The sequence below is a fragment of the Salvelinus sp. IW2-2015 genome, unplaced genomic scaffold, assembly GCF_002910315.2.
Source record: "Salvelinus sp. IW2-2015 unplaced genomic scaffold, ASM291031v2 Un_scaffold2309, whole genome shotgun sequence".
NCBI classification, from domain to species: domain Eukaryota; kingdom Metazoa; phylum Chordata; class Actinopteri; order Salmoniformes; family Salmonidae; genus Salvelinus; species Salvelinus sp. IW2-2015.
The window spans coordinates 52,205-66,846 of NW_019943635.1; the positions used below are offsets into that span (position 1 = coordinate 52,205).

The 14,642-nt window shown below is 44.8% G+C and overlaps 1 protein-coding gene across 1 annotated transcript in view; it reads left to right on the forward strand.

The window, feature by feature from the left end:
- Positions 1–14,642, forward strand: part of LOC112073588 (uncharacterized) — a 50,257-nt gene that overhangs the window by 17,542 nt on the left and 18,073 nt on the right. Inside the window, exons 2-3 of the mRNA XM_070440211.1 lie at positions 486–644; positions 8,666–10,653. Coding sequence (XP_070296312.1) covers positions 8,696–10,653 — 1,958 coding nt within the window. The 5' untranslated portion in view covers positions 486–644; positions 8,666–8,695. The remainder of the gene's footprint in view (positions 1–485; positions 645–8,665; positions 10,654–14,642) is intronic.

Consider the following 14,642-nt stretch of genomic DNA (forward strand, 5'->3'; position numbering starts at 1 on the left):
AGTTGGCTGTGTATGAATCAGTGATGAGAGTTGGCTGTGTTTACATCAGTGATGAGAGTGGCTGTGTATGAATCAGTTGATGAGAGATGGCTGTGTGTACAATCAGTGTGCTGTGTGTTGTGTGTGTGTGTGTGTGTGTGTGTGTGTGTGTGTGTGTGTGTGTGTGTGTGTGTGTGTGTGTGTGTGTGTGTGTGTGTGTGTGTGTGTGTGTGTGTGTGTGTGTGTGTGTGTGTGTGTGTGTGTGTGTGTGTGTGTGTGTGTGTGTGTGTGTGTAATGTTATGTTTCCCTGAAAATGTAATCAAACTCTAATGATGTTACTCGCTTACGGCTAATTTAGTTCAGTGTGGCTTGTTTTACATGATCAAATACATCTAGAAGTATATCTCTCGCTCCTCCTCTCTCAGAATACAGAAATAGTTTCTGCTGGTTTGTTTATTTGACTCTCAGTTATTGATCAACTTGTATCTCTCTCTTCTTGCTCCAGGCCACGACTGTCTGGGTGCTGTTGTCTCTAGACTCACTGGTGTGCTCCACTGAATACAGACTGTGAAGAAGCTGAAAAGGCTGTGTGTTTGGAACGGAGCCAATGACCAGGAGGCTAAACTGAAGGAGAATAAGGCCACAGAGAATTTATTAAAATGTGGTAAGTTTATACTGCTGTCAGGCATACCTGGCTGTAAAATGGGGTAAGTTTATACTGCTGTAGGGCATACCTGGCCTTGTTAAAATGGTAGTATTTTTATACCGCTATTGGGCTTACTCTGCCGTAAAATGGTGGTGAAATATAAGTTTATTACTGCTTGTTTGGCTTCATACCTTTGTTGTCATGCTTATTTAAAATGGGTAATTTATACTGCCTGTTAGGGGTCATACCTGCTTTGTAAATGGTGGTATATGTTTACTACTTGTCTGTTTTATATTTTCTTTTTTTATTATTAACGTGCATAACTTGGCATTCCTACTAATACAATGCGGAGTAAAGCCTTTATGGCACTGCTGGTTAAAGCATACCTGCTGATTAGGAAGGATTTATATTTATAGGTATGGCAGTACTGTTATTTATACCGCTGTAGGAGCACCTGACTACAGGCTGTAAAATTGGGGTAAGCTAACTACCTGTGCATGCCTGCTCGCATAAGAGATGTGGTACATCGTAATCTATCATGGCTCCCTGTAAATATGCGTAGCATACCTGGTGCTGTGCAAAGAATAGTTCGTTTATAGTGTTATACTGCTTGTATGCACTCTAGGGGTGTCAGTGCAACGCTTGCTGCTATTAAATAATTAGCTCTGGCTGTAAGAGATTAGAGTTGGTAATAATTTATATTCTTGCATGTCATCAGCTCCGAGAGTACCTGGGCATACCGTAATAACTGGCATAGGTAAAGATAATGTATAGGGTAACTTTGTCTCATACTTGTCTACCGTGACATACGCTTGTGCATCTATCCATTACAGGCTGTAAATGAGAAGTGATAGAGTTGTATATGTACTGTCTGATATACATTGCGGTGTCTAGAGTACGCAGGACCCTTGTAGACTATAAAGAGGAAATGGTGTAGGGTATATGATTTACATGTACTCTTGCTACCTGATGGCATAACTGGCCTATTGACTCGTTTCAGGAAAATGCGGTAGAGTGTTAATAAATATATTTCGTGGCTATAGTGGTTAATTGGTACACTTACGCTCCGGTCTGGTTAATAAGTAGGCATACTGCCTGACTGGTTTTAATACTGCATAGTTTGTTAAGTTGTAGGTGTCATAACCTAGCCTTCGAATTATAATGGCAACGCTGCCCTTGTATGTTTTAATACTAGTCTCGTTGGTAAAGGTCTGATACTCTACGCCTCGTGTAATTAATATGTTGCATACCTGGCTGTAAAATGTAGCGGTAAGTTTATATCTGCTGATATTAGGCATACCTGGCTGTAAAAATGGGTAAGTTTATACTGCTGTAGGGCATACCTGGCTGATAAAATGGTGGTAAGTTTATATGCTGTAGGGCATACCTGGCTGTAAAATGGTTGTAAGTTTATACTGCTGTTAGGCATACCTGAGCTGTAAAATGGGTGATAGTTTATACTGCTGTAGCATACCTGCTGTAAATGATGGTAAGTTTATACTGCTGTAAGCATACCTGGCTGATAAAATGGTGGTAAGTTATTCATCTGCTGTAGGGCATACCTGGCTGTAAAATGGGGTAAGTTTATACTGCTGTAAGGCATACCTGGCTGTAAAATGGGGTAAGTTTATGCTGCTACAGGATGTAATGGTGGGCAAGAGCTGTTAACCGGGGTAGGCTGATCCAACAGCTACTTGCCCAAAACTCCCCACCATTTTTCCTTCACCCAAAACCAGATAGCTGATGTTCTGAAAGAGCTGCAAAATCTGGACCCGTACAAATCAGCTGGGCTACACAATCTGGACCCTCTCTTTCTAAAATTATCCGCTGCAATTGTTGCAACCCCTATTACTAGCCTGTTCAACCTATTACTAGCCTGTATCGTCTGAGATCCCCAAAGATTGGAAAGCTGCCGCGGTCATCCCCCTCTTCAAAGGGGGAGACACTCTAGACCCAAACTGTTACAGCCCTATATCTATCCTACCCTGCCTTTCTAAGGTCTTCGAAAGCCAAGTTAACAAACAGATCACCGACCATTTCGAATCCCACCGTACCTTCTCCGCTATGCAATCTGGTTTCAGAGCTGGTCATGGGTGCCCTAAACGATATCATAACCACCATCGACAAAAGACAATACTGTGCAGCCGTATTCATCAACCTGGCCAATGCTTTCGACTCTGTCAATCACCGCATCCTTATCGGCAGACTCAACAGCCTTGGTTTCTCAAATGACTGCCTCGCCTGGTTCACCAACTACTTCTCAGATAGAGTTCAGTGTGTCAAATCGGAGGGTGTGGTCTCCGGACCTCTGGCAGTCTCTATGGGGGTACCACAAGGTTCAATTCTCGGGCCGACTCTTTTCTCTGTATACATTAAGGATGTCGCTCTTGCGGCTGGTGATTCTCTGATCCACCTCTACGCTGAGGTGCAAGAGCTGTTAACCGGGGTAGGGGTCGCCAGGTGGGGGTCGCCAGGTGGAAAGCATGGCCAGCCGTAGAAAAATGCTTATTGAAATGTTCGATTATCGTGGATTTATCTGTGGTGACAGTGTTTCCTAGCCTCAGTGCAGTGGGCAGCTGGGAGGAGGTGCTCTTATTTTCCAAGGACTTTACAGTGTCCCAGAACTTTTTGGAGTTTGTGCTACAGGATGCAAATTTCTGTTTGAAAAAGATAGCCTTTGCTTTCCTAACTGCCTGTGTATATTGGTTCCTAACTTCCCTGAAAAGTTGCATATCGCGGGGGGCTGCAGTAAGCCACAGGGTGTTTTTGTGCTGGTCAAGGGCAGTCAGGTCTGGAGTGAACCAAGGGCTATATCTGTTGCTAGTTCAAAAAAAATTGAATCGGGCATGCTTATTAAAGATGATGAAGAAAGCACTTTTAAAGAATAACCAGGCATCCTCTACTGATGGAATGAGGTCAATATCTTTACAGGATACCCGGGCCAGGTCGATTAGAACGGCCTGCTCGCTGAAGTGTTTCAGGGAGCGTTTGACTGTGATGAGGGGTGGTCGTTTGACCGCGGACCAATTACGGACGCAGGCAATGAGGCAGTGATCGCTGAGATCCTGGTTGAAGACAGCAGAGGTGTATTTAGAGGGCAGGTTGGTCAGGATGATATCTATGAGGGTGCCCGAGTTTACGGATTTGGGGTTGTACCTGGTAGGTTCCATGATAATTTGGGTGAGATTGAGGGAATCTAGTTTAGATTGTAGGATGGCCGGGGTGTTAAGCATATCCCAGTTTAGGTCACCTAACAATACAAACTCTGAAGATAAATGGGGGGCAATTAATTCACATATGGTGTCCAGGGCTCAGCTGGGGGTAACAGTGAGAGACTTATTTCTGGAAAGGTGGATTTTTAAAAGTAGAACCTCGAACTGTTTGAGCACAGACCTGGATTGCATAACAGAACTCTGCAGGCTATTTTTGCAGTAGATTGCAACTCTGCCCCCTTTGGCAGTTCTATCTTGGCGGAAAATGTTATAATTGGGGATGGAAATTTCACAATTTTTGGTGGCCTTCCTAAGCCAGAATTTAGTCACGGCTAGGACATCACGGTTGGCGGAGTGTGCTAAAGCAGTGAAAAAAACAATCTTAGGGAGGAGGCTTCTGATGTTAACATGCATGAAACCAAGGGTTTTACGGTAACTGAAGTCAACAAATGATAGCGCCTGGGGAATAGGAGTGGAACTGGGGGGCTACAGGGCCTGGGTTAACCTCTACATCACCAGAGGAGCAGAGAAGAAGTAGGATAAGGGTACGGCTAAAGGCTATAAGAACTGGTCGTCTAGTGCATTGGGGACAGAGAATAAAAGGAGCAGATTTCTGGGTGTGGTAGAATAGATTCAGGGCATAATGTACAGACAAGGGTATGGTAGGATGTAAGTACAGTGGAGGTAAACCTAGGCGTTGAGTGATGATGAGAGAGGTTTCGTCTCTGGAAGCATCAAATAATGTAGGTGATGTCTCCGCATGTGTCTGGGGTGGGACGAAAGAGCAATCTTAGGCAATTTGAGCGAGACATAGGGCTCTATAGTGAAATGAAGCAATAAAAACTAGCCAAGACAGCAGTAGACAAGACATATTGACATTAGAGAGAGGCATAAAGCAATCACAGGTGTTGATCAGGAGAGCTAAGACAACAACGGGTAAATGGCGAAGAAAGGACAGAGCGGGTCAGTTAGATACATACAGGACCAGAGTTCGAGGCTGGGGTCGACAGGCAAACAAAATGAGGTACCGTGTTATTGAAACCGTCCAGGGGGCATCAGCTGTGTAGCCGGGTGATCATAGGGTCAAAAGAGTAGCAATAGGTGAGACAGCACGGTATTCACTACTACACTGGGCGAGCAGGGGACACAGCATTCAGAAAACGCTAACGGGCCGGGGCTAGTAGATGGTTCTGCGGCGATATCTTAACAAAATAGCCTATAGACCACATCGGGCGATCACTTCGGCAGTCCAGTCGTGACGGAGTTTTTAATTATACCTGAATATCGTCCTTTTACCTCCAGCATGTTAGGAATATTGATAAATGTATTATCTACTATCAAACTAAGCTATTGTTTTTTCTCTGGAGCCATAGAGCAAGCTGGTAAAAGAGGAGGGGCCATTGGTAAATAAACCTATTTTTATTGCATTCATCAATGCATCAGGGAGGGATGAGGGATGATGAGTCTGCCTAATGAAGGACTGTTTCATAACTAAGTGCGGTATGTTTTTCGACCCTGATCTGTTCTGAAGATTACAGAGGTAGCTAGCAAGCTATATGCATAGCCCTGGCCTGGCCCTGGCGCTGGCCCTCAGCCCTGGCCCTCAGCCATGGCCCTCAGCCATGGCCCTTAGCCATGCAATCTGTACTAATTACAGAGAGAGAGGAGTTAGTCCACTACACAGCACTATTGCTCTCTTTCTTTCTCTCATTTCTCTCTCTCTCTCTCTCTCTCTCTCTCTGTCTCTCTCTCTCTCACTTTTCATTTCTCTCTCTCTCTCTCTCTCTCTCTCTCTCTCTCTCAATTCAACTCATTGACTTTATTGACATGGCAAGTTATATACTTACATTGTCAAATGTAATACATATCAAAAAATCTCTCTCTCTCTCTCTCTCTCTCTCTCTCTCTCTCTCTCTGTCTCGCTCTCACTTCTCATTTATTCTCTCTCTCTCTCTCTCTCTCTCTCTCTCTCTCTCTCTCTCTCTCTCTTCTCTCTCTTTCTCTCTCTACGTTCTCTACTACTCTCTTTCTCTCTCTCGTTCTCTCTCCTCTCTCTCTCTCTCTCTCTCTCTCTCTCTCTCTTCTCTCTCTCTCTCTCTCTCTCTCTCTCTCTCTCTCTCTGTCTCACATTCTCTCCTCTCTCTCTCTCATACTCTCTCTTCTTCTCTCTCTCTCTCTCCTCTCTCTTCTCTCTCTCTCTCTCTCTCTCTCTCCTTTCCCTCCCATCTGCCCTCTTTCTCGCCCACCCTCTCTGTTCCTCTCCCTCTTCTTTCTCTCTCTCTCCTCTCCTCCTAATCCACCGCTCCTCTCTGATTAGTAAAATGAAAGGCGAAGGCTAACTTCATTACTGTCCGTTCAGTTAATCGTTTTGTGATTATCAAGGTAACGGAAGAATCACGCTTCAGGACAATGACATGTGGGACTTGCCTTCCTAGTGTCTTATCATGCATATCTAGCCATATGTCTTGTATATGCGCATCTCTATTCTAATACCTGCCATGTCTATGGGTATCTAATACAGATTAAGTCAAGCTATGCATATTTGGAGTGCTGTGCCAGTACGTTCTGTATGTCCCGGCCTTATGTCACTTATGCTAGTTCCTATTGCCAATAATTGTCCCTAGTGTCAATTGTCCTAGTTCTAATTGTCCTAGTGTCATATTGTCCTAGTGTGTCATATTGTCCTTGCTATAATTCGTCCCTATGTATATTGTCCTGTGTCAATATTGTCCTAGTTATATTGTCCTAGTGTCATATTGTCCTGTGCCATATTGTCCTAGTATGTAATATTGTCTCCCCTAGTGTCATATTGTCCTTAGTGTCATATTGCCTAGTATAATTTGTCCTTGTCTATTGTCTATGTATTTGTCCTAGTGTATCAATTTCCTAGTGTATAATTGTGCCTAGTGTCATATTGTCCTAGTATAATTGTCTAGGTCATATTGTCCTAGTCATATTGTCCTAAGTATAATGTCGCTAGTGTCATATTGTCCTAATAATGTTCTAAGTCTATGTCATAGTCATATTGTCCTAGTGTCATAATTGTCCAGTGTATATTTTGTCCTAGTATAGCCTAGTTCATTGTCCTAGTGTCATATTGTTCCTAGTTACAATTGTCCTAGTACATGTATTTGTCCTAGTGTCATATTGTCCTAGTGTCATATTGTCCTAGTGTCATATTGTCCTAGTATATTGTCCTAGTGTCATATTGTCCTAGTGTCATATTCCTAGTGTCATATTGTCTAGTGCCATATTGTCCTAGTGTATAATTTGTCCTAGTGTCATATTGTCCTAGTATAATTGTCCTAGTGTCATATCCTAGTTGTCCATATTGTCCTAGTATAATTGTCCTAGTGTAATATTCTCCAAGTGTCATATTGTCCTAGTGTCATATTGTCCTAGTGTCATATTGTCCTAGTATAATTGTCCTAGTATAATTGTCTTATGTCATATTGTCCTAGATAATTGTCTAGTCAATTGTCCTAGTATAATTGTCCTAGTATAATTGTCTCTAGTGCATATATTGCCTAGTCATATTGTCTAGTATAATTGTCCTAGTTTCATATTTTCCTAGTGTCATATTGTCCCTAGTATAATTGTCCTAGTTTCATATTTTCCTAGTGTCATATTGTCCTAGTGTCAATGTCCTAGTATATTGTCCTAGTTGTCCATATTGTCCTAGTGTCATATTGTCCTAGTATAATTGTCCTAGTGTCATATTGTCCTAGTATAATTGTCCTAGTATAATTGTCCTAGTGTCATATTGCCTAGTGTCATATTTCCTAGTGTCATATTGTCATATTCTTCGATGGTTGATTGTCACATGGCTAAAACCACAGTATCAACATCTTACAGAAGCTCAACCATGGAGCTATAATCAAATGTAATCTAAAATAATGGTAATCTCATTCATGACATTACTTAGTACTGTATGTACTGTCGTACGTATTACTGTGTGTACTGTATGTACTGTTAGTTACTGGTGTGTACTGTGTGTACTGTGTGTACAGTATGTTACGTGTATGTACTGTATGTACTGTTGTGTGGACTGTATGTACAGTAGTGACGTATGGACTGTGTTACTGTGTGATGGACAGTATGTACAGTATGTACTGTATGTTACAGTGTGTACTGTACTTGGTTACGTGTGCACTGTGTGTGTGTATCGTTATTTTGTACAGTAATGTACATGTATGTCTAGTACTGTGTGTGTACTGTGTGTACAGTATGTACAGTTGTACTGCATGTACAAGTTCGTTGTACTGTATGTACTGTGTGTACTGTATGTACTGTGTGTGCTGTATGTACTGTGTGTACTGTATGTACAGTATGTACTGTGTGTACTGTATGTACTGTATGTACTGTATGTACAGTATGTGCTGTATGTACTGTATGTACTGTATGTACTGTGTGTGCTGTATGTACTGTGTGTACTGTGTTTGCTGTATGTACTGTATGTACTGTATGTACTGTATGTACAGTGTGTACTGTGTGTACTGTGTGTGCTGTATGTACTGTATGTACTGTATGTACAGTGTGTACTGTATGTACAGTATGTACTGTATGTACTGTATGTACTGTATGTGCTGTATGGAATGGATTTGTCATTTCCAGGATTATCTCAACAACCCTCAGTGTTTGTGCTTCAAATTCAATTCCTGAAATGGTGTAGTACAGCTCACGTATAGATGCACTGTGACAGTGTGTGTGTCTGTGTCTGTGTGTGTGTGTGTACATGCTTTTGTGCTTGAGCGTGTGTGCGTGTGTTTGCAAACAGTGCTCTATCTCCCAGCTCATTCCCCTGTGTGTCTCATCTCTGTCCTTTAGGGCCAGTTTCCCGGAGCCTCTCTCTGAATTATGGTGGCTCATACTGCAGCCATGCCGGACGTGAAGGCCCCTCCACCATGTGACTACCCCTCAGCGGGCTGCTCCCCCGGCCAAGGCCACGGCCTCGCGGGCTACACCTGCACCGCTGGTCTCACCATGGATCGGGAGCCCTGCCTCAGCCTCACTGACTTCCCCCTGCCCCAACCCCTCTCTGGCTTCAGAGGCCACAGCGTACCTCCCTACCCACCATACCCTGGCCAGTGCCCCTTCATACCACGGTCTAACAGCAGTGCATTACTCACTAACCTGGGGCTCCGGTACTGCTCCACCAACAGTGTGCAGCACCCACCCAGGGATCCTGACTCTGGGCTGGAGTTGGGGTCAGGGTCAGGCCTGGGGCTGGACCCAGGGCCCTGTTGGAACATGAACCAAGGCTGTGGAACTAGACTCTACCGCAGCATGGAGAACTTGAACTGGAGTAATTCTGTGTCTGTACCAGGCCTCTACTGTTCCCCGTATTGTGCCCCCTACAGAGGCAGTGTGGACAGTGGGTTCATCTTCCGCTGCACTGCCACCAGCCACTGGTACGATGGGCCCTCGGAGGGGACAGGGCCCCAGGGCTACGGTCCTGAGAGCCTGGCGTTCTACCCCCACCCCCGCCTGGGGAGGGGCCTAGGGGGGTTGGGGAGGAAGGACCTGCCCCTCTTCCCCCAGTGGCTGTTCCCCGGCGCAGATGACTGGGGGGTGAACGCTACCACCAATGGCAGGAAGGAGCTAAGGGAGAAGCTCCGCCTCCAAAGCGCTCGATCGGCAGCGGAACCCCTGAAGCCTCTTCGACCTCAGGTAACCCCAGGCAGTACCACTCCCATCCTGAGGGGGTGCTCAGAGAGGGACTCATCCACTCACCAGAGGTACGTTGGGAGACCCCTGTATGTCCGGCACCTCACCAGCCCTGAGAAAATCAAGCAGGAGGTTCTGAGACGCCTTCAGCTCCGCCGGCAGAACAGCACCCCAAACCTGGCCCTCCATGCCTCCCTGGAGACCCCTCAGACCCCAGACATGGCCATGTCCTTCCCCACCGAGTCCATCTCTGTCACTGGAAGAAGTGCTGAGCTCATAGCCGAGCGTAAGAGGCCCCCTATGGGCCGCCTGCACATCCCTACCTTCAAGGAGTTTAAGAGGATGAGACAGAGAGAGGGAGAGAGTGGACAGACAGAGAGCAGGAGTAATGCTACTACAGTAACAACTATAGACCAACCGCCAGAGACTGGTACAGGCAGCCAGAGCCCAGGGACAGGCAGAGACTGTAAGACTCAGGCAGCCCCATTGGGATGGCGAGACTCTCAGTCCTCTCAGGAGGAGGAGAGCGAGAGCGAGGAGAGGAGAGGCAGTGAAGAGAGGGAGGAGAGGGGGAGCGGGGAGAGGAGAGGCAGTGGAGAGAGGGAGGAGAGGGGGAGCGGGGAGAGGAGAGGCAGTGGAGAAAGGGAGGAGAGGGAGAGGGAGGAGAGGAGAGGCAGTGGAGAGAGGGGGAGCGGGGAGAGGAGGGGCAGTGAAGAGAGGGAGGAGAGGGGGAGCGGGGAGAGGAGAGGCAGTGGAGAGACTCCCACAGCCAGCACTTTGCACTCATCCTCTCCCATCTTCACTGGCCCTACTCCCCAGCTAAAAGCCAACATTCAGACCACAGTCTCTAACAAACCTATATGCACAGGCCCTACTCCCCGCTCTCCCCTCCAGCCCTCCAGTAAGACCCAGGGGAAGGGGACCATGTATCATACCCAGGCCCAGGACAGAAGGCCTAATGTGGGACTCAGTGTGCCTCAGGCCTCCCAGGTCCCCTTCCCTCCTCCACACAGGGAGAGTGCAGAGGGCCCCTCCAGCTGCTGCCCAGCCCTGCTCCTGGACAAGACTGACCTCTCCAGCTATGGAGCCAAGATGTACAAGATGAAGGATGGGTTCATCGGCTCCGCCCTGGACCTCATCAAGAAGAGGTTAGTAAGCAGGTGAAGGTAAAGGTGAAGCTGAAGATGAAGGGGCTGGGGGGAGATCCATCAGTCATTGGATCATCAATGGGATTCAGTCATTACAGTAATTAAGCATTTATCTAACTGAGTTTGCCTTATTGCTTTGTGGAAGCTACTGTATGTGCTTACTAAGATGAAAGCCAAAGTTAATGAATTTCAATTGGACCTTAGCCATGTAAAGAGATCATTAACAAGAAAAGAAAACTAGAATATTAAACACTAAATCTACCAGTTAATTTACTGCTAGTTTTCATTTAAGATGGATGCACATGCTTTTGCCAAAAAGCTTGCTTTGTATCCCGCTTCTGCTCTTTGATGGTAAAATTGGATCCAATGGCGTGTGCTGTAGTGGTTTTCTTCAACGGTGACATTAGTGTTAGTGTTGTTATTGATTTATCACAGCTTATTATGAACAGCTTTTACAGTTAACAGGATTGGCTACCAGAGGAGACCGTTGTGGCTGTGCCAGGGTCTACCGTCTCCAGTCTGACACATCATCTCCATAGCAGACCCAACTGGGTTCAAATAGGAATTGTAATCTTTTACATACTTTGAGTGTTTGTATTGAGCCTGCCTGGAATGCCAGATGGATAGGTTGTGCACTTTTGGGACTATTCATTGGTTCCATTGCGCCAGGGAAGTTCCAACAAGGACGGATAAAGTATTTGAAAGATTTCAAATACAGTTTGAACCCAGGCCTGCTCCATAGGCTCACAGTCACAGGACAGCTGGTTGGCACTTCAGGTTGGCACTGCCACCCTCCTCCTCCCCCTCTCACTGTGGCAGCTGGTTTCGGCATACTGTTTGCTAAACAGATGAAGCCTCCAGTCTGGTGTGGTTAGGCAAATCAAGGAGAAATGTAGAGCCTGATTTGGCATCGTTCATAGTCTGACAATGTAGCATTCACTCAGACTCAGACAGACATGTGTCGCCTCAAGGCCTTCCCACACTGTACATCAGATTCACTCTTTTACTATTATTACATGTCACACTGTGCGATGTTATCAAATTAAAATCTTGATATCAACCTGGCCAGATTGTATGATTTGCTTCAGTTCTGTTGTCACATTCTGCTATTGGCTTGTGAGGCTAGGTCAGCCGACGTATGCGTCGTTGATTTACATGCTGACTAGACCAGGCGCGTGCGTCCGCGTGCTCTATCGTGCTCTAACGTGATCAGGACACGCAGGTTGAAATATCAAAATGAACTCTGAACCGACTATATTAATTTGGGAACAGGTCGAAACACATGAAACATTCATGGCAATTTAGCTAGCTAGCTTGCTGTTGCTAGCTCATTTGTCCTGGGATATAAACATTGGGTTGTTATTTTACCTGAAATGCACAAGGTCCTCTACTCCGACTTTAAGGTGCCTTACCACCACCAACTGGACAGGAGTGTGGACCTCAGTTCATCTTTCAATCACCCACGTGGGTATATGGTCCTAAAAACCAATGAGGAGATAGGAGAGGCGGGACTTGCAGTGCGTCAAGTGTCAAAAATAGAATCAAGTTCTATTTTAGCGCCTAGCTACGCAGACGCTCGTTGACGCACGCCAGCAGTTTGGATGAATAACATGTGTACATTTATTTTGCAACGCGAACGGTGTGGTCAGCATGTTAGGTTACGTCAACTGCAGCGGTGTATTTGATCTGCACATGTGCCAGCACTAGCAGCGCAAACCTTCCTCTGTGCTTATGTACGAGTGAAATGAGTTCGGAAAAACTGAAAGTTTGCATCTTATAAATAAGTTTCACGTACAAACTGTATATGTCCGAAATCAGAATCAAATAGGCTTCCAAAAAATAACATGGTTGTTGTGGTAGAACGTTTTTTTGAATTTGCAATTTTGGGCATTTATCAAAATCCGCAAAAGTTGCCTGATTTCAGATGTGTAAACAATATTATTTGGGAAATCGTTCTTCTTGCCAAGCATGTAAACTCTTAAATCAAACTATTATATTAATCTGACTTTTCACATTATTCATATTATTGTATGCATACTCAGAGCTAGCTGTGTTCCTATTGGTCAGTCACCGGGATCAGCTCGTGACACCAGACACAATACATGATAAAAGCTCATTTCTGACACTGCCAGAACTTTCTCAGAGCCTAAGACCGCACATAGTGGTACATAATCAGCAGACCTAGAGCCTGTCACATAGAACGCGCCAAGACGTCAGAAAATCGTTTACGACCTAAGAATTTGCCCACAAGGTGGGCATTTTGTATGGGATGGCTAAAATCGTACAGTCTATGCGAGCCTTTAGACACAGTGAAGATTTTCTCTGAGACATGTCTGTAGTAGTCTCTTATGGTGTATAACAGGCTCAGTACAAGGTGTAGTATACTAGAGAAGAGTTGTAGGATTGTAAGTTTCAGTGGTGACCATGAGAGGAATGGATAGCCTTGTATTCTTCTTTTTATGTGTCATAAATGACAGTCAGTCAGGCTGCTCCACTGTGCCTCCTTCTGTCACCCATAGATATCACTGTGTCTGTCACCTCTCACCCATAGATATCACTGTGTCTGTCACCTCTCACCCATAGATATCACTGTGTCTGTCACCTCTCACCCATATATATCACTGTGTCTGTCACCTCTCACCCATAGATATCACTGTGTCTGTCACCTCTCACTCATAAATATCACGGTGTCTGTCACCTCTGTCTGCAGAGTCAGACAGTGCTAGGGGTGATGATGGATCATACAGACTGTAGACTGAGCTGCATGATACCACAGACGATATACTGCAGGTGGTAGTTTCGCCAGACAGGAAAGCTGTGTGACACACTTTCAAAAATGACACTCCTCACACATGTCGGACATGGGACCTGAGGACAGAGGACAGGAGAGGGGACAGAAGACAGGTAACAGAGGACAGGGAACGAAGGACAGGGAACGGGGGACAGAGTACAGGGGACAGGGGGATGTTTAATAGTTTCTCATCCCCATGCTGCTTATGAATTGCTAGAATTTATGAGGTAGCTATTACCAAGGGGTTTAATACATGTATGTAGGCTATTGTGTTCTAATATACAGTATGTTCATACAATATATTCTTAGTAGGTTTTAATTTGACCTTTAATAGCATCAAGTTGGTCATTAAAAATGTGTAATTTTCTAATGCTATGCATGCATATGCATTTTCTAATGCTATGCAAGGGTCTAGTTTTAACCAGTCTCAGTCTCTCTTGACTCCACTAAACAAGTCTTTGTGTTAGCGCTCCTCAGTGTCCCATACAGGCTTGCAATCATGATGGCTATCGAACTGTGGCTAGTCTGATGGCTTTTTCACCAGGCAATTACAATGCTATTCCCATGTATTATACTGTAGTATACACCTGATGGGATGGTGGAGCAGGGATCTATTAACGGAAAGCACTGGAACAGTGCTCTTGGGTGTGCTTAAGCTCTGGGCTCTCTCTTTCCTAATGACAAATACACACACGTTATGGTTTTAATGTCCTATTTTCCCCTAACAGGGACTTTAATATTTAAACATGAATAGAGAGATTTATTAGGCCTACTAATATATTTAGAATATATGGTTTCATACAAACATACAGTATATATGATGGCTATACAGTGCATTTGGAATTATTCAGACCCCTTGACTTTTTCCACATTTTGTTGCGTTACAGCCTTATTCTAAAATAGATTACATTTTTCCTCTCACAATACCACATAATGACAAAGCAAAAACAGGTTTTTAGAAATGTTTTCAAATGTATTAAAAATAAAAAGCTTAAATATCAAATTTACATAAGTATTCAGACCCTTTACTTAGCGATCACAGCCTCGAGTCCTCTTGGGTATGACGCTACAAGCTTGGCACACCTGTATTTGCGAAGTTTCTTCCTTCTTCTCTGCAGATCCTCTCAAGCTCTGTCAAGTTAGATGGGGAGCGTCGCTACACAGCTATTTTCAGGTCTCTCCAGAAATGTTAGATCGG